The sequence below is a fragment of the Oncorhynchus masou genome, chromosome 22 (genome assembly GCF_036934945.1).
Source record: "Oncorhynchus masou masou isolate Uvic2021 chromosome 22, UVic_Omas_1.1, whole genome shotgun sequence".
NCBI lineage: Eukaryota > Metazoa > Chordata > Actinopteri > Salmoniformes > Salmonidae > Oncorhynchus > Oncorhynchus masou.
This window is the reverse complement of record NC_088233.1, coordinates 42,140,956-42,161,640: the sequence shown is the minus strand read 5'-3', so window position 1 is coordinate 42,161,640 and position 20,685 is coordinate 42,140,956. Positions and strand designations below refer to the sequence as shown.

The 20,685-nt window shown below is 43.3% G+C and overlaps 1 protein-coding gene across 1 annotated transcript in view; it reads right to left on the bottom strand.

Moving 5' to 3' along the window:
- LOC135508841 (potassium voltage-gated channel subfamily KQT member 1-like) overlaps nucleotides 1-20,685 on the bottom strand; it is a 258,600-nt gene that overhangs the window by 206,247 nt on the left and 31,668 nt on the right. The window contains 5 exon segments of the mRNA XM_064929047.1: nucleotides 3,730-3,762; nucleotides 15,567-15,681; nucleotides 15,812-15,862; nucleotides 17,362-17,388; nucleotides 20,412-20,568. Of these exon segments, the coding sequence (XP_064785119.1) occupies nucleotides 3,730-3,762; nucleotides 15,567-15,681; nucleotides 15,812-15,862; nucleotides 17,362-17,388; nucleotides 20,412-20,568 (383 nt within the window).

Sequence of the window (20,685 nt, the reverse complement as noted above, 5' to 3'; positions counted from 1 at the left end):
ACTTAGCCCTATATGCAAACTGAAACGGAAGAAGAAGGTGTTGTGTCTGGTCTAGAAGCTCACCTTCGGGTGGTTGTTCTTGGTGACTGATCACAGACGAATTCGGCACCCTCACATTTCACCTCTTTCTGCAGCCTATTTAACTAAGTAAGGTTACCATCTTTAAATAACTTTCTCTTACAGTTTAACAGCACAATGAGAGACTTGCTAACCCAGGGTTTACTATTGGGCTACACCTTCACAACCTTATCTGGGACAATATATTCACAATATGAATCCCAAGAGCTAACAACATCAGTGAGCTCATCAATATCAGCGCATGACTCTTAAAACATGTCCCAATCAGTACAGTCAATACACCCATGTAGGGTCAATGGAGAAATCATCAGTCCAGTTCTTAACCCTCTTTCTAAGCACTTTACCCCTCCACAGGGCTGTGAGATAACTGGGATAAGATGGACGCAGTTGTGGTCAGCTGTGCACAGCGGGGGTAGGGTAAGGGATTTATACGCTCCCTTAAAGAACCATAACACAGGTCCAGGATCTTGGTATGTCTGGTAGGGCATGTGGTGTACTGATGGAAGTTCAAGGTTTTTGACAATGTACAGTGGTTGAAGTCCCCAAGGATGATGTTCTGGGAATCTGGAGATTTAGTTTGCAATTTTGGCGTCGTCTGGAGTATTACTCTAATTTGACTTAGGGTGGATGTAAACCACGGTGACAAATATTTTAGGAAATTCCATGGGCAGATATTGGGGGCGCAATGACACGGATAGCAGTTCAACATCCTTCATTTCCTTCCCTAAGCAGTACAGTTTTGCACCAGCACTCATTCACAGAGACATCTCGGTCCAAGTGTATAGACGCCCCAAACCTGTGAATCACCAGTTCAGAGTCCAAGTCCCTATCCTTAAGTCATGTCTCCGTGAGAGCCAGAATACAGGCATCTTTGAATTCATGTTGCAAATGAACATGGAGAAGACACTACCTGCTGTACTGGGTCCGTGTTGATTGTGAATGGGGAAGATCTTGCAAACTTTGTGCCAGGTGAAATGCAATCCATAAAAGGCTGTTAACTCCATGTTCCCGAAAGCAATTAGGGGAAGAGTTCAACACGCCCTTTCAATTTAATTGATCTACTAGATCATTGCGTTCAGTGAATTAAAACACTGATATAAAACTGGTAAAATACTAAAAAACAAAACACAAATGGAGAAACACCTTGCTGCTGGTCACTGCAGGATCATGTGGTCCATATGGAGCTAACACTATGGAGACTGGAGAGTAGTTATGCTATTGCTGGCTGGCTGGCTGGCTGGCTGCCTGCCTGCCTGTCTGCCTGTCTGTCTGCCTGCCTGTCTGCCTGTCTATGTGATTATGGGGCAGGCAGGGTGGGTCTGGTGGTTGTCTACAAGCGTAGCAGACAATGAAGCCAAATGGCAGTGCTGCTGTCTTCCATGCCGTGACACTAAGTGAAAACAAAGCAGCTGTTATGGGAGTGCCCCCTTCCCAAATCTGTTAGAGCCTCTGGCTCAGCTTTACTCCCGTAGAGCAGAGTATGGACATGACAGTGTTCCATGACACAAACACACTAGCATACGCTCATAGTGTCCCACTGATGGTAATTATCTCAACATCTGCTCCTCACCACCACATACACTCTGAGTAATAAACCATAATCATCTCAGAAATGCTTGAATCAATTAATCTGCCAGACTGTGTACATACTGAATTCATTGACAAAAAGATAGAATAAGAGGTCAGACACACAGAGAAAACTGATGGTCTATAGGTACTTATCCCAGTAGGAGGCCATTCTCTTGCTAGAACAGGGTAGCCTAGTGGTTAGAGTGTTGGACTAGTAACCGAAAGGTTAGAAGATTGAATCCCCGAGCTGTCGTTCTGCCTCTGAACAAGGCAGTTAACCCACTGTTCCTAGGCCGTCATCGAACATAAGAATTTGTTCCTAACTGACTTGCCTAGTTAAATAAAGGTCAAAATATTTAAAACATTCAAAAGCGGTACCTGTTGTGTACCAACGAATCTGACGTTTCTATTTGTAGAATTGCAATGCTCGTTAGTGGCCAACGACTTGACTTAGAGCCAATCAAAGAGCATGAACCTCCACGTGGGGGAGCTGACAGGAATGACATGAAAAGGGTAAAAGTGGGCACTTTTCCCGGTGTAATCCACCACCTCAGAATTGTTCTAAAACAATACATCTGCATAATATATATTTTTCATCTAGCTAAGGAGTTTGGTGCTTGATTTGTTTGTTCAATTTGATAATGCACTAGCTCAGCTAGTTAACGTTAGCTTGCTAATTCAGCCTGAGAGTCACACACACTTCATATGAAACTAATGGGGGGCAATTGCAGCACAATGCACACAACATTAAATGATTTTCCTTGGGGTATTTAAAAGGGAACTTCCAACACTCTGGGTAGAGGTGCTAAGTACCTCTCGGCAGTCAATAACCGTGGTGTGCTACAAGTTTTTTTTACTACAATAACACACAACACTACCAGCCACAAATGGTGAGTGGCCATTTTCATTGTTGATTTAGGAAAATGCTATCTTGTTCAAATCAGAAGGGAAAAAAACGTGTGGGGAATTACTGTGTGTGTTGACCTAGAGCACAGTGCAGTGATGTATCGGCATGTAGGCCAAACCTTTTCTGTCATATCAAAGGATATCACACACAAAAACAGAACTCACTTTTCAATTCTACCAAAACGCGAGGCAGAGAACTCAACTCCCGGCCATAGTTTAGGCGTAGCCTACCACTACAGTGTAACACAATACACTGGAGCATAAACAGTGCTGTAACTACATAACTACGGTACCAATAAAACATACAGTAACTGGATTATATCAGATATGTTTTTGCAACCTCAAACGAATGCGGACACAGCTACACATAGTGGTTTTCCACCCTCCATGATGAATGAACCGAGTACAGTGTCGCCCCACTTGGATGTTGAAGTACTTTACGAGTATCGTATCTGGTGTGTAATAGAAGAGGGCCATCTACTGTTGGGAGGGGGAAGGGTCAGTTGAGCTTTGGACACATCTTAACGCGTCCATCACATGCCCTTCTAAAAGATCCAAGAGAACAACTCTTCACATGATGGTCAGCTGGCTAACCTCTTCTGATGCCCTTCCCATCCGCATCGTTTATAAGGCCATCAAACAACCATACACTATAAAGCACATAGACAGAGGCTACAGACTGTCAATTGTGGCCTTGTTTAAGATACCGTAACAATAGACAGAATCTGCCCCACACCCAGAGTTGATTAGCGTAGGTGCTGGAGGCAAAAGGAAAAACTGGAGAAATAGGGAAAAGTCTCTGCACACTTCCGGTAAGACGCAAATTGTAGCTGAGCTTCGGTCAGTTGGCCTTCAATGGAGAACATTTTCATTTTGTTGAAGAAAACAAAAAGATTGCCAGGTGATTCAAAAACAACACTTTCATAGACTTGAATCATCTTTCCAGGGGTGGAACTATCCGATTAGTGACGACCTATACCATTAGGATAGTCGTTCATTAGCTTTTATAAGATGTCACACTTCAGCCAATCTTTTTACATGTGGATGGTGAATATCATTGGAGTAAATAACATTGGGGTATAAGGGAAGGCTGGGGGTTAGGGGGTCATAATAATAATAGTGTAAACCCAGCAGACAGTAACAGTACCTTCTTGAATTCAAGTGGTGCGCTGAGACTGAGTCTTTGCCACGAATGGGCTGGTCAACAGACTGCAAGAGAGAAGCATTTGTGTTCCTTTTACAAAGATTCTGGGCTTGGGGTTTGTCAGGAGAGGAGGAGGATGGAGGGAGGAGAAGAAAGAGATTGAATCAGAAGAGGAATGCAGAATGAGGAGGGTGTTAGAGGTGATATTGGATTAGCTGAGCTGGGGAGTGGCAAGGGGGTCAGTGGAGGAAGGAGAAGGCCTACTGTGTGGTGTGTGTGTGTACACACTGAGAGACACACACACTGCTCTGTACACTCGAGTCCATTGTATGTTCTCCCCCTTCCACATTTTTTTTATTACACATTTAAAACCATTTTTTATTTTGATTTCACCTTTATTTAACTCCTTAAGTGAGTTAAGAACAAATTCTTAATTACAATGACGGCCAACACCGGCCAAACCCTAACCCGGACGGCATAAGTACGTTGAATCCAATTTGTGTAAATAGGTTATGGCCAACACTTCACTCTACAAACTCTGCCATAGATGGCTAGTAATAGGGTTAAGAAATGAAACAGTTCAGTTCAACAATTATATAATTGTAAGAAAATAGAATTTGCAGACCAATGCCACACCTGTGGCCAATTTGAAGGATCTCAAGGAAAAGAATACAGATGCTTCACTGTTGACTGTTTGAAGAGAAGAAAACAGTATTTTAGGACAATCCTCAGTCAGCATAAATAAGGAAACCCCATCTCATTAACATCTCATCACAGTGCAAAAGGTCAAGATTGGCCACACAACTACAACACATACAGTATGATGTACTGTAAATATTTCAGTCACACATAAAATGATTGTAAGTTTGTCACGAAGCAAGTGAACATTCTTTGGGATTATAAACACTTTAAAGGAGAAAACTCACCAAACCGATTGTCGGTCTGTATATTAAGGGTGCTGTTCGTTCATAGCTGATGGTGCAGTGTGTTATAAAGTCCACCTATTGGTGGCCGACTGACGGCCGTCATTTTCGGCCGTTTCTACATGTAGAATCGGTTTACAAATTACGGCTAGGACGGTGTTCAGAGGTGCTAAGTACTCTCGGCCGGGAGACACTCGACAATCATACCGGTCTGTCCATGCCTTAAGTCAGCAGGCATGATATAGCCTAGCAGCCAGGTCACTTGTTCCAATGAAGGGCACCAAGACAGATGTACCATCACATTCTGATGGATGACTGCACGCATTATTCTGAAGGGACACGATACACAGTCATACACAATCATACAGTACAGTAGTTAAATAACAGGCCTTGAGTGCATGCTCCCCCCCTAGGCTGTTAATAGGGATGTCAAATGCTCAGCCTGCTGCACAGACCCTATGGACGCTCTCGTCTAGAGCGCCTGGTTCAATGGTGCTTAGGAAAATAAAGAAAAAATCTCTAAATTGTTAAATTAGTGAGAAATATATAATATTATTGAAAAAAATCTATGAGTTTGCTTCATTTACCATCATCCTAAATTGAGTTATTGAATTATTTTGCCATATCTAATTAATGTATATTACGCAATTTTCCATGATGTGGACAGTATACATATTTGGGGCGGCAGGGTGGCCTAGTGGTTAGAGCGTTGGACTAGTAACCAGAAGGTTGCGAGTTCAAACCCCCGAGCTGTCAAGGTACAAATCTGTCGTTCTGCCCCTGAACAGGCAGTTAACCCACATTGAAAATAAGAATTTGTTCTTAACTGACTTGCCTGGTAAAATAACAAATATAGATTATTCAAAGTTTCTGTGTGGTATTTGTATAATACATGTTTAAACAGTGCATACAACCCCCCTTTTGATTTCAACATGATGTCAATATGAGTGATTAAGAAAATAGCGTTGTGTTTAGCTGTCTGCATTGGCGACCCACTTCAAACAAAACGCAACAACCCAAAATGTAGCTGGTTACATATATTCCCAGATTCCATGTGGTTTTTCAGGAGTGCAACTTTGAAAGTGCAACCTGACTCCCTCCTCTCATTCTATTGATTTCAAGCTGATATCGATATGAGAGATTGACAAATAAGTGTAGCATTTCCCTTTCCGTTTTGGCCACCCCCAAATCAAAATGCATCACTCCAAAATGTAGCTGACTGTGTCCTGCAGGTTGTCCTCTAACCACTGATGTAAAAATATATATAATTTTAGTTGTGTTAGTTTCACCACTGCATACAACCTGATTTCCTCCCTATCTTTGATTTGTTTGCCAATGGTTTTTGGTACGTTTGCAGTTTATAAGGTGCTCGTTTAAAAAAAATACAAGTAATAGGATTACTATTGTTGCACATGTGTGTGGAGATAGACATTTATGTTTAGGTTTTCAATATATCACAAACTGTTTCTGTATATTGGCTATCGTTTTGGACATGTTAAAACTGTGTTTTGACATTGGGCTAGTTATCAAAATGTCTTGTCAACGGGAAGCAGCGATAGCATCATTTCCAACTTAAGTTTCAGAAATATAAATATAACTTTCAACATTAACGTCCAATGGTATTGTATTTAATCAGGCAAAAACGGCTGAAATGTGTCCAAAAACATGCTGCGATTGATTGATTGTGATGAAATACAAGAAATCACCAAAACTGGGTTGCCTTGCTTACTGTTAAGATGTCTGACACACCACTTCTTCTGTCCTGTAGAGAAATAACTGCCAACCCCATAGAAACTTGTTGATGATTTGAGGATTTGATCCAGTCAAATGTATTTTCATCCCATTTGAGACAATGGCACCACAGCAGCGCCTTTGGCCAAACGGCAATGTTGACACTTTCTCTGACAGTGCAAGGTCTTGCCACTCTGCAGCTCTTCTCTCTCTCATTGGCAATATGTCAAGTGACAGTTGACAGTATGAAATTGCAAAATAGGTTTGCCTCTGGGTGTTGGTCTCCGATAAACAACAAAAAGAACAATCATTGGCAGTGAAAGTAGATACCCCTTGACTTATTCCACATTTTGTTATGTTATAGCCTGAATTCAACATTAATTAAATATATGATTTCTCACCTATCTACACACAATACCCCATATTAAAACATGTCTTTAGAAATTACTGCACATTTTTTGAAAATAAAATACATAAATATCTCATTGACAAAAGTATTCACACCCCTGAAAAAAAGCACCTTTGGCAGCAATTACAAATTTGAGTTGTCTAGGGTATGTCTGTATTAGCTTTGCACATTTAGATTTGGGGATTTTCTCCCATTCGGATTTTCTCAAGCTCTGTTAAGTTAGATGGGAAGTGGCGATGAACAGCAATCTTCAATTCTTTCCACATATGTTCAATGGGATTTAAATCTGGGCTTTGGCTGGGCCACTCAAAGACTTTCGCATTCTTGTTCTTAAGCCATTCCAGCATTGCTTTGGCTGTGTGCTTGGAGTCATTTTCCTGTTGGAACGTACATCTTCGTTCCCAGTCTAAGGTCATTTTCACTCTGAAGCAGATTCTCATTAAGGCTCCATTCACTGTTCCCTCTATCCTTGCCAGTATCCCAGTCCCTGCGACTGAAAATCATTCCCATAGCATGATGTTGCCACCACTATGCTTCACGGAATAGTGTTAGACAGGTGATGAGCTTTGGCTGGTTTTCTCCAGACATAGAGCTTTACATTCAGGCCAAAGAGTTCTATTTTTCTCTCATCAGACCACAGAATATTTTGCCTTATACCCTCAGTGTTCCACATGTCTGTTTGCAAACTCCAGGCGTGCTGTCATGTGCCTTTTTCTCAGGATTGGTGAAATGGTGCTGTAGAGACTGTTGTCCTTCTGGGAGGTTCTTCCATCTCAGCCAAGGAACTCTGTAGTTCTGTCAGAGTGGTCATTGGGTTCTTGGTCACCTCCACATCAGAAGCCAAATGTCATTGTCGCATCTCGTTGTGTTGTTGTCCTGGAGATAGGGATTTGGACATGTGGTTTAACTTATTTCTCCAAACTAACCAATGATTATAATTTAGAAAGAAGGGAACCTATTGGTAGATAGGTATAAAAAAAAGCTGACACTGAATATCCCAATTACGCTTTTGATCGTGTATCAATACACCCAGTCACTACAATGATACAGGTGTCCTTCCTAACTTAGTTGCCAGGGAGGAAGGAAACCAACAGTTACAGAGATGAATGGCTGTGATAGGAGAAAACTGAGGATGGATCAATAACATTGTAGTTACTCCACAATACTAACCTAAATAACAGAGTGAAAAGAAGGAAGCCTGTACAGAAAAAAATATTCCAAAACATGCTTCCTGTTTGCAATAAGGCACTAAGTGCTTACCAAGACAATGTTGAATGTTCCTGAGTGGTTAGAGTTTTGACTTAAATTGGCTTGAAAATCTATAGCAAAACTTGAAATTGGCTGTTTAGCAATGATCAACAACCAACTTGACAGAGCTTGAAGAATTCTAAAAAGAGTAATGGGCAAATATTGAACAATCCAGGTACAGTGCCTTCAGAATGTGTTCACACCCCTTGACTTTTTTCACATTTTGTTGTGTTACAACCTGAATATAAAATGTATTCAATTGAGATTGTTTTGTCACTGGCCTACACACAATACCCCACAATGTCAAAGTGGAATTAAGTTTTTCGTTTATTACAATTTTGAAGAGGAAATGTCTTGAGTTATTAAGTATTCAACCCTTTTGTTATGTCAAGGCTAAATAAGTTCAGGAGTAAAATTGGCTTAACAAGTCACATAACACTTTGCATGGAATCATTCTGTGTGCAATAATAGTGTCTTTATGATTTTTAAAGTGGAACTGACAGCATTTTAGCAACATGAAATCGTATTTAAATCTGTTCATATACACCCCAGGAAGAATATGTAATGGGAAAGCGGCCGTGCGTTTCGACAATCAATAAATAAAACCTAATAAAAAACATCTGTCTCATCCAGGACCAGAGTCTACACAGACTAGTGCGCTATAGACATTCAGAGCTACAGTCGGCCCACATACAAACAAGCCATATGCCACACGGGCCTGCCATCAGTCACCTTGAACTGGACTGTGTGTTTACAGGCAGTTAGTTACAACAGCGCGACTTTAGATCATTAGAACGCATTCGGCAAAAGCCACCTAAATAGATTTCTGCAAATATGTAAAGACGACAGGAGACTTCTTACATTTGAGAACTTTACAGTCCTATTGATTAAACACCCATAAAAGGTAGGCTATATTTCACTATATGCACATCAAGAAGATCAACAGCTAATGCTAGCCAGAGCAAGATGAGCTAAAATCTAACGAAGGAAAATTAGATAAACCCTCTCAAAATGTTTCAGCTCGATGGCTGTCAAAATTGCACTGATAAACGATGGGGAATAGTAAGCAGCCTGCTCATCCTCCTGCAGCTTGCCTGGCAACGCATACTTGTCCCAAACAAGCACACACAATTTAGCTAACTGGCTAAAGTTGGCTAGCTTGCGCGTTCATAAATTTATCAGTTATCCTGCGCTCTGAAATCGGAGTAGATAGCCAGAGTGAATTTGCATACACAAGAGATATGCTAACTGGATAAGAGTTGTGTTTCGGTATGATATGTTGGATAAATGAATACAGACAGACACCAATGTCAGGTTCAATAGCCTTGTTAGTGCATTGTACAAAACCGTACAACTGGAGTCCGGGGAATTAAAAAATATTTTAATTAACCAAGGGCAAGTTAACAGTCCCTTGCTTACAGAGTAAGCCTGTCCGGTGGCTTGCACAGCCGACCCACCCGTGAGTAAGTATTGGCTCTGACAGGGGTAGGATTAGGGGCACGAGCTGGAGAGCTTGGTGGGGTAGAAGCCTCACCTTCAGTTGGCCCATGTCTCAATTCTGCGCCCCTTACCCTTAGGCCTGGACTATGATCCAGCTCATCTAGGTGAGTGTATGGCGTGTTCTGGTTTGTCTACTCTGCTAGGCGCAGATCCACCCGATTGCGACGATAGAGGGAGCCACCAACATCCACCAGGTAAGAACGTGGTGCAACTCTCTGTAGGCATGTGCCCAGCCTCCAAAGTCCTGTGTGGCCTCCCGGCAGCGGTTTCATCCTTATCGTTTCAGCCACCTCCAGCTCTGGTAGGTCTCGAGCAGTCCGGTCGTAGATGCACTTAGCGAGCTGCTTTCTGTGACGCAGTTTGTCCGTGATGCCAACCATGACGCAGGGCTCAAGTAGCTTGTTAGCTACGGGGATGGTAGTCTTCAGACGTCTGGACAGAAGGTGTTGTGCTGGGCTGCTGTCCATGTTTTCGGTGGGTGTGTTCCTCCACTGTAAGATCACTTTCCATGGGTCGTTGCTGTCGCGCAAGGCCCTGCTTAACAGGTTTTTTGCAATCTTGACAGCTGATTCTGCCTTGCCATTTGCTTTTGGGTGTCTTGGAGAGGAGGTCACGTGGTCAAACTCCTATTCTGAGGCGAAACACTTAAACTGTGCAGTGAATTGTGGGCCATTGTCCGTGATTACCTTGTCAGGCTGACCTTGCCTTGCAAACTGCGCCTTGCAGCGCTTTATGACCGTCTCTGCAGACAAGTCAGGGAGCAGTTCAATCCCCAAAAGTCAGAGTAGTGATCAACAATTAGAAGATAGTCCTTTTGTCTGTGGTTGAATATGTCCAGGCCCTTGTGGGCAGTTCGTGTGACATCATGGTTTCCTTTTTCTGTTCATGAGCGTACTCGTTGCATGTGGTACAGTTGCTGACAAAGTCTTTAATTTCTGCATGCATGTTTGGCCAGTATAATGTTTCACGAGCCTGGCGGTAGCATGTGTCACCTCCAACGTGACTGGAGTGTATGCGGGTAAGCATCTCTGGACGTAGTGATTTTGGGAATAATGACCTTCTGACCTCTGAACAAGACGCCATTTTGCACGCTGATCTCATCTCGAAAGGTCCAGTATTCTCTCACTGTGAAAGGTGTCTCCTCTTTCAGGTACGGCCAACCTGCGAGAGCCATGGACTTCAGTGACTGTAGGTGTTCGTCCTTGTCAGTGTGTTGCCTTATCTGGGCTAGGCGGTGATCTGTGACATTTAAGTAGTCTGCCTGATTGATCTGTTGAACATCTTGTTGTTCCTGCTGTAGTGAACAGATGGCCTGCCGCTGATAGACAGTGCATCTGCCTGTACATTGTGTTGTTGCCCTGCTCAGTGTGTCACTGATGTACATCTCTGGTCCTGGCTTGTAGATGACCTTCAGGCTGTAGTTTTGCAGAGTCAGGAGCATGCTTTGAAGCCTCTTGGGCGCATTGAGGAGAGGTTTACTGAATATGGCAATGAGTGGTTTGTGTTCAGTTTCATCGGTGACCAGGTCTCGCCCATATAAGTAGTGATGGAATCGCTGGCAGGAGAAGACGATGCTGAGGCACTCTTTCTCAATTTGTGCATAGTTTTGTTCGGTGGGGGTGAGCGCTCTCGAGGCAAACGCAACGGGCTGGCCTTCCTGCATAAGGCAGCATCCAAGTCCCCTTTGGCTGGAGTCGCTCTGGATTGTGACAGGCTTCATGACGTCGTAGTAGCACAACACTGGCATGGATGAAGCCAGAGATTTCATCTCCTGCACTGCGGCCTCGTGCTTGGGTAGCCAGTGCCATGGTGTGTCTTTGTCCAGCAACCGGCGCAGAGGCTCACAGACTGCTGATAGGTCTGGCATGAACTTTGCAAGATAGTTTGCAAAGCCGATGAGACGCTGTAATCCTTTTGCATCAGACGGGTTTGGCATGTCGAGGATCGCTCTGACCTTGTCTGGGTCCGGCTTCAGGCCTTTTGCCGAGAGAATGTGGCCATGGAAGTGGACGTCTTTCACCTTGAACTGCAGCTTCTTCAGGCCAAGGCGAAGCTTAACTGATCGGCAGCGCTCCATCAGTGCCAGGAGCTTCACATCGTGGTCCCGTTCTGCTTCTTCGTCTGTGTCACCACAGCCTACGATCTGCCCTTGAGCCCAGCCAGTAACTCGTGCTGCTTACGTTGGTATATCTCAGGCGCCACTGAGACACCAAACGGGAGCTTGAGCCAGTGTTTCTGGGGTCCAGAAGGTAGTCATGAAGCTGCTTTCTTCATCCAGCTTGCATTGAAGGAATGCATCTCGGGCATCCACCAAGGTGAAACTCCAGGCCTTGGGAAGCTTATAGAGGACATCCTCTAGTGTCGGCATGATGTAGTGGGATCATTTCAGTGCTTGGTTCAGATGCTTTGGGTCGATGCAGACCCTCAGCTTCTCTGTTTTTTTCACTATGACCATATTGCTGATCCAGTCAGTTGGTTCAGTCACAGATGTCATGTGGCCATCGGCCTCGTACTTGTCCAGCTGGGCCTTCACAGCCACTTTCCTTGCAATGGGCACATTGCGAGGAGCACACTGGACTGGAGTGATGCTCTCATCCACTTCAAAGTGTACCTCCCCAGGCACAGATTCAACGGGCATGTTGAATACATCGTCATATCTGTTTTCCGTAGGCAGGGCAGTGCGCTTTGCCACGTGTGTGTGTATTCCCACAGTATTTACATGCTACGGGGCGCTCTGTGTTCACCATTCGTGGTGAATTGCTCTGCCTCGATTGGTTTAGTCTGAATGTCTGCCTAGCAACAGCGTGAACAGTATCAACGTCGGAGCGTGGGGTTTCGATTTCCATTGCTCTCATTCTCATGTCAGTGACTTCAGCAGTGCGGCACATTTCGATGGCAATTACTAATGTTACGCCTCTCTCTCTCTCAGTAGACGCCGGCATGTATCCTCATTTGCAATTCCCAGCACTATTTTGTCACGAATCAATTCATATTTCAATCCCTCGTATTCACAAGTGGCGGATTTCTCTCTCAAACGGGTTACAAAGTTGTGTACTGACTCACCCTCTTCCTGTTTGCAGCTTCCGAAAACGAACCGCTCATAAATTACGTTTCTGGCGGGTTTGAAGTAATTCTCCAATGCATCCAATATAGCCTTTGCATCACCCTGTTGTCGTGCTGTGAGGGTGAGATTGTGCTGGTAGATATGCCTGCATTCGCTGCCCATTAAACTCATCAGAGTTGCAGCTTGTACCTCGTTGGGTTTCCCATGTAGACCAGTCGCCAGCGCATAGTCCTCGAATTCATCCCTGAAGTTGTCCCAATTAGTATTCCAGTCCCCTGTGAGAATCATGGGATTTGGTGGTGGAATGTTAGCTGCCATAGCAATGGAATATGAGATTTCTTTGCCTTCAGTCATCGACGTAGGTAGTGATGCTAGCTAACAACGAGTTGATCAGTGTTGTGAGTAGGAAACGGCGTGTGTTCGCATATGGAACGTAACTGCGCATATACTGTACTTAGCTACAAAAATAACAAACGTGTGTTTTCCGAGCCACTTCTGATACCATGTTTCGGAATGATATGTTGGATAAATGAATACAGACAGACACCAATGTCAGGTTCAATAGCCTTGTTAGTGCATTGTACAAAACCGTACAACTGGAGTCCGGGGAACAGTCCGGCTAGTCGATTACCTATCAACTAGACTCCGTAACAAGTTGTTCAAGTTCATCATAGCTAGCTAGCTAGCTAGCTAGCAAGGCGATTCACATTTCTTGCTATATAACCAAGTGACACCTGCATTTCTAGCTGTGTAGCCACCGAAAAACAATATGAGGGAAAGACTCAGTCACTCACCCACTCCTCCAATGACATGTCATCCTCCTAGCAGCTAACTACCTAGCTAACGTTAGGCTCCGTGTTTTTAGCTTGCTACATAAATAGATATGCTAGCATATTAGCAACATTATAACTGACTTGTGATCATTGCCCTTGCCAGTTTGATTGTATTGACATTCCCAGCCTTAGTTACATTAATCCGTTTTTGTCCAAAATATTGAATAATTGAAACTGAAACAGTGCATCCCGAATGGAGGCAGCAAATAATGTACCAGGCCAGCTGTGATTTACAACGTGATAGCAATACTTTTTGGACTATTAAGAAATGTATTGGGGAATTATATGAATAATGCATTGAACTGCATCCACCTCTTATAATGTTGGTTTTGCAGCACAAACTGTGAATTGTATATTTTTGACTGATATTATGATTTCAGTTTGTTTCATATCTGCAAAATAGTTCAATTGCGGTCGGTTCCACTTTAAATGACTACCTCATCTCTGTAACCCACACATACAATTATCTGTAAGGTCCCTCAGTCTAGCAGTGAATTTCAAACACAGTTTCAACCACAAATACCAGGGAGGTTTATAAAAACCTCGCAAAAAAGAGCATCTATTGGTAGATTGGTAAAAAGCAGGCATTGAATAGACCTTTGAGCATGGTGAATTTATTACACTTTAGATGGTTGTATCAATACACCCAGTCACTACAATGATCCAGGCGTCCTTCTTAACTCAGTTGCTGGAGAGGAAGGAAACCGCTCAGGGATTTCACCATGAGGCCAATGGCGATTTTAAAACAGTTACAGAGTTTAATGGCTATGATGGGAGAAAACTGAGGCTGGATCAACAAAATTGTAGTTACTCCACAATACTAACTTCACTGACAGAGTGAAAATAAGGAAGCTTGTACAGAATAGAAAATATTCTAAAACATGTATCCTGTTTGAAATAAGGCACTCAAGTAATACAGCAAAGAATTTGGCAAATAAATTAACTTTATGTCCTGAATACAAAGTGTTATGCTTGGGGCAAATCCAACACAGCACATCACTGAGTACCACTAGGTCATTGTTTTTAAATGAAAAGAAATTGAATAGAGTTAAGCACAGGCAAAATTCTAGAGGAAAACCTGGTTCAGCCTGCTTTCCAACAGACACTGGGAGACAAATGTACCTTCAGCAGGACAATAGCATTAAACGCAATGCCAAATATACACTGGATTTGCTTACCAAGATGACATTGAATGTTCCTGAGTGGCGTAGTTAAAGTTTTGACTTAAATCGGCTTGAAAATCTATGGCAAAACATGAAAATGGCTGTCTAGCAATGTTCAACGACCAACTTGACAGAGCTTGAAGAATTATTGAATGAAGAATATGCAAATAGTGTATAATCCAGGTGTGCAAAGCTCTTAGAGACGTACCCAGAAAGACTCAGCTGAAATCACTGGCATAGGTGATTCTAAGATGTACTCACTCAGGGATGTGAATACTTATGTAAATTAGATATTTCCTTATTTAATTTTCAATAAATTAGCAACATTTCTAAAAACATGTTTTCACTTTGTCATTATGGGGTATTGTGTGTAGATGGGTGAGAACAATCTATTTTGAATTCAGGGTTTAACATAACAAAATGTGGAAAAAGTCAAGGGGAATGAATACTTTCTGAAGGCACTGTATGCAAAGCTCTTACAGACTTACCCAAAAACTGTAATCACTGCCAAAGGTGATTCTGACATGCATTGACTCAGGTTGTTGAATACTTATCTAATTTTTTTTTTTTACAAATGTTTCTTCCAATTTGACATTACAAAGTATTGTGTGTAGATCGTTGACAAAAATTACAATTCACCCCCCTCCTCTCGAAGGCACTATAGCAACTCACCAACCAGTCACCTTACAAACATGTCACAAACAAACAGGACCATGGTAACAACCAGGGTTTCAAGCACTCAAGAGGCCATTTAACCCTCTCGTGAGTTGAACAGAGCAGCTCTACATTGACAGGGAGGGCTCTTTGGCCTATCAACAGGCTTTCTACCGTACAGATTACGGATGGGCCTGTGTAAGAGGCAGGGAGGTGTCTATGGTATGGATTAATAAATGAATAAGGACAAAGAGCATGGGTACAATACAATGGCTGTAGGGTTGATGAACGGCAGGCAGATGTACTGTAGTGAGTGACGGATGGAGGGGTAGTTAGGTACTCACTGTGCTGTGTCTGTCACCACGGTTAAAGGGATGTCCTCGCTGACATAGGCCATGTCATCACACAACCTGTTCGTCCGGGAGATGTCCATGGAAGAGCCGTCCAGTTTTTTCTTAACTGTGGGAGACAACACAAGAGTCTTGATGATATAATCAAGGATTCAGTTCAACGCCGCTTCCGATTTACTAATTAAAAAGAAAATAGGCTAATTGAAAAAGTACAGGATAGCCATTCGGGAAGTGTCTACCTGGAGAGGCAGGACAGCTCAGATTGAAAGAGGATCATGAGTGCTGAACGCCTGGAGTCAAGAAGAACAACAAGAAAGAAAGAAAGAAAGATAGGAAGGAAGGAAGGAAGGAAGGAAGGAAGGAAGGAAGGAAGGAAGGAAGGAAGGAAGGAAGGAAGGAAGGAAAAGGAGTGTGAAAAACAGGTGGAACAAAGACAGTGGAAGAAGATATGGTGACCAGTCAATCAAGTATACAGCATGTCATTGAACAGTATCATCACACCAAGAAGAGGTTATTTTAGTCTGTGAAGATGGTGATTGGTAACATCGCTTTCGAACCTCTAGAGTTTGTTTGTGCAGCTAAAAACCATTGCACAGTGAAGGTTTGTAGGGAAGTGGTTACAGTCCAACAGTCAGCATAGTTTCATAAAGAATGGAAGAAAACGGGGTTCCAGGAACTGGGTGAGCACTCCAACCAAAGCAAAGACAACTGAACCCTCTGGACCTTTACCATCAGTTTAACATTGTTCAGCCCGGAAGCTTCGGCTACACTGTTACTTTAGACCCACTCATACAGAATGAAGAGCGAGAGCGGGGGGGGGGGGCAGAGATAGAGAAGAGAGAGAGGGAGGGAGACAGAGCGGGAGCGGTAGACAGAGAGAGAGGGGGGAGAGTTAGAGAGACACAGATAGAGACAGAAGGAGATATAGTGAGGGACGGAGAAGGGGGAGAGGGGAAGGGAGAGAGAGAGAGTGAAAGTTAAGGACAGGGGGTACTGTGCAGCTCCTCCACTTCTCTCTCATTCAGTGGGACCGGGTACGCGAGCGGGCTTATCTGCTACAAAAACACTGCAGGCTTATTAATATATGGCCCTGTCAGAGCAAACACACTGGGTTAGGAGCACCAGAGAATGAAAACAAGCAGGGGCCAGAGAGCGAGAGATGGTGGGGGTGGGCAGAAAGAGCGAGACAGAGAGAGTGACAGAGAGGGAGACAAAGAACGAGAGAGGGAGAGAGAGTGACAGCCTGGAAAGAGAGCGCCCTATTGAAAATGGAGATTCTCACAGACGGCAGCCGGGCCAGAGGGCCAGACAGATAAGTGGAGTGATAAGCCGGACGTTGACTAAATCAAACAATGCCCAGTTTAATTCTGACCACTGGAGCTCCACAATGTCCGCTTATCACCCCAACCTCCCTCCCAGTCCCCCCTGTTCCCCGGTGAGTCCCCCGGCCCCTGACCCAGCCCTCACCCCGACTGGTGTTGGCAGGACAGCCAGAAAAGAAAACAACCAGGCTAGGCTGGTAGAGAGGAGAGGAGGGAGTCCAGGGCCTGCCTGCATCTGTCTCTCTGCTGGCTTCCAGTTTGCTCCGGTTGGTGACAAACTCCAGTCTAATTAAAATACTATCTATGTCGTGGGGAAAAAACAACTAATGATTAACACGGAGGATCTCTTAAAGGGACAAAGGATTGAGCCTGAAACGGTGTGAGTTGGAACTGAAGTGCGTCACGAAGACTGGGGTCATGGGGTCAAGTAGGAGATGGTGTCTGAGTGTAGAGAGGTGAGGGCTCACCTGTTTGTCTGAGCATCCGGGTGATGACTGAGGAGGAAAAGAAAGAACTTCTCAAAATGATGTCATCAAAAACCACTGCCTTAATTTGACATACTGTATATAAAGAATCAAAATCAACACAAACAATGGCATGGGATTTGTACAATTATTTTCACCTTTATTTAACTAGGCAAGTCAGTTAAGAACAAATTCTTACTTTCAATGACGGCCTAGGAACAGTGGGTTATTGTTGTTCAGGGGCAGAACGACAGATTCTTTACCTTGTCAGCTCAGGGATTCAATCTTGCAACCTTTCGGTTACTAGTCCAACGCTCTAAACACTAGGCTACCCAGGCCGCCCAGGGATACGACTCATCTCAACACTAGACCACTTTTGAGGTCTGAAAACATACGATAAACTTAGATTTCAGCATCAACCAACTCTTAATATAAGCGAGTGCAATGTCATTGCTGTTCCAACAACACTTTGCATCAACAAGAAAACTGTTAACAGTTTGTTTCCGCAGGATAAGAACCTTTTTAAACACCCACAATCTCCAGAGACAGTAGAATCTGCAGATGTCTGTTTTTATACACTGTAATCAGCAGAAAGCACACCATGCTGCCTGGAATTTAAACATTATCCTTCGTGACAACATGCTGTTGAGAGTATGGTGACCATGGCTACTTAAATGTCTTTATGACATCAACAGACTGCCTTTCAAAAGCCTTGGCTCCACTAACTAGCCTCAAAATACATGCAACTTGACAAATATGCTTTTCACCCCCTCTAAAGTTCAAAGGCAGTAAGACATATGTTCCTGTTCATTATCTACCGTTACATCCCTCCAATTAAGCACCAAACGAGTTAGCATTTTCCCCCATATCTCCTTCCTCTGCTGGTTACGTTCTGTGTTAGTATCCCTCTCCCTCCTTTCATGATTATGTGCTTTGACAGGAAAAACTCCTAAAGCACACTTTTTAACCTCCAGGCGGGGACGATTCATTTGGCGGGGGTTTACACAGAAAGTCCCCCCCCGCCGCCCCCGTTACATGGTGCGACGGTCTAGTTAGCAACATCAGTAAGGTGAATACTAAGCAACTGAATGCAACATCTGCGGGAATGTTACCATTGATTCAACACAAAACACTAGCTTTCTGACTGACTCTTGCCGCAACATCTATTTTGAAGTACTTTCTGTCATTTTCTTCAGGTAAAATCAATCAAAGTGCGAGTGTCTGATGCCAGTGATGCGGACAAGTGGAGCAGTAAAGCACTTGTACAGTATACACAAACTCTAATCACCAGTGACTCTAATGACTTTCATCTGGCCTGGCCTGTCCTTGTTGGTGCTGGAGCCTAACCCAGCCACGTGGCAGCCATCTTGTGTCTGTCTTTCTATCCCAGGGCCTCTGTTCCTCTCTCTGACTGACTGACAGTCAAGCCCTGTACCAGCTTCACCCCCCCCGTTCCTCTTCTCTCCCTCTATGGGGGAAGAGAGAGAATCACACCACTCACCAAACTCAACCACTCAGAACCTTACCATCGATAGGCATGCTGAGTCAGAGCATTCTTCAAATCTTTACTGTGTCGTGCCCAACGCACATGACATCCTGCACTGTACATTTAAACACATTCACTGTTACTTACTATTTAATAAACTGGTCCTGAACATCTCTAAAACTAAGAGCATTGTATTTGGTACAAAGCGTAATCTGGTAATGAATGGTGTTTCTGTTGAACAAGTTGAGGAGACTAAATTACTTGGCGTTTCCTTAGATTGTAAACTGTCATGGTCGAAACATATAGATTCAATGGTTGTAAAGATGGGGAGAGGTCTGTCTGTAATAAAGAGATGCTCTGCTTTTTTGACACCACACTCCAAAAGCAAGTTACGCAGGCTTTAGTTTTGTCTAATCTTGATTACTGGCCTGTTGTGTGATCGAGTGCCTGCAAGGAAAGTTAAGTTGCAGCTGGCCCAGAACAAAGCGCCACATCTTGCTCTTCACTGTAATCAGAGGGCTGGTATAAATACTATGCTGCCAGTCTCTCTTGGCTAAGAGTTCAGGAGAGACTGACTGCATCACTTCTTTTTATAAGAAACATGAATGTGTTGAAAATCCCACATTTTTTGCATAGTCACCTTACACACAACACTGACACACACACTTAGCCCACAAGATATGCCACCAGGGGTCTTTTCACAGTCCCCAAATCCAGAACAAATTCAAGAAAGTGTACAGTATTATAGAGCCCTTATTGCATGGAACTTCCTTCCATCTCATATTGCTCAAATAAACAGTAAACCTGGTTTAAAAAAAACTGATAAAGCAAGTGGCGACGAGTCATTCAAGGCAGGTTGGGCAGAACACGTTTAGCAGTTTTGCATGTTATTTTGGTATTAATGCGTGTCACATATCAATTTGTAAATCACGTTATCTACTGTAGCTTTGACTGGACTGATCATGTCAACATCATACTTTCAAATGCTTAGCTAGCAAGCTCGACAAGCAGTCATCGTCATGCATCAAGTCGGCAATCTACTGACAAATTATTTTCAGATGGAACAGTGGTAAGGATTCAATGCATGGTGCTGAAAAGAATTTCTGCTGTTGGGACAGCTTTATGTAGGACCTAACAGTTCGTGGGCACCGTTTCTCATTGTTATAGTGCAATTCATGTAAAAATTGCCGCTGCCATTATGGCGGTATCCAACTGGGCAAAAACTGTTGGAATCAATGTTGTTTCCACATCATTTCAGCAATAAAAATCTATGTGATGACATTGAATTAACGTGGAAAACTGATTATATTTGCTAAATAAGGGAATTTCATGTTTTTTCCCGTCCAACTTTTAACTTACTTCCAGTGACCTTGCGACATTTTTGTTGTTGTTGATGTCACGTCAAATTCATGTTAGTTGATAACTCAACCAAATGTGAATCAAAACTAGACGTTGAAATGACATCTGTTTCCAGTAGAATCTACCTTCACTTTCAGCCAAACATTAGGAGCATCTGTAACATGACCAACTGTAAAGAAACCTGTTCCATCCAGTACTGTACAGTTACCTGGCTGTTCTTCCAGAAACAAGGGGACCTCTTTCTTCTCGTCTTCATCCTCAATGTGGTCGAAGGTGAGCTGAGGAATATACATCCTCTTCTCTCCAGGGATGGTCAGGGAGCCGTTGTCACGGACCATCTTCAGTTTCCTCTTGGGGCGCTTGCTCTGAAGACAGAGACACGAGAAGAGCATCACCGGGACTGTCCGGAACACAAAACTCTTTTTTTTGGTTGCACTTGTTTTAGTTGTTTTAGCACTATCACCTCATTTGCTATTGCTGAC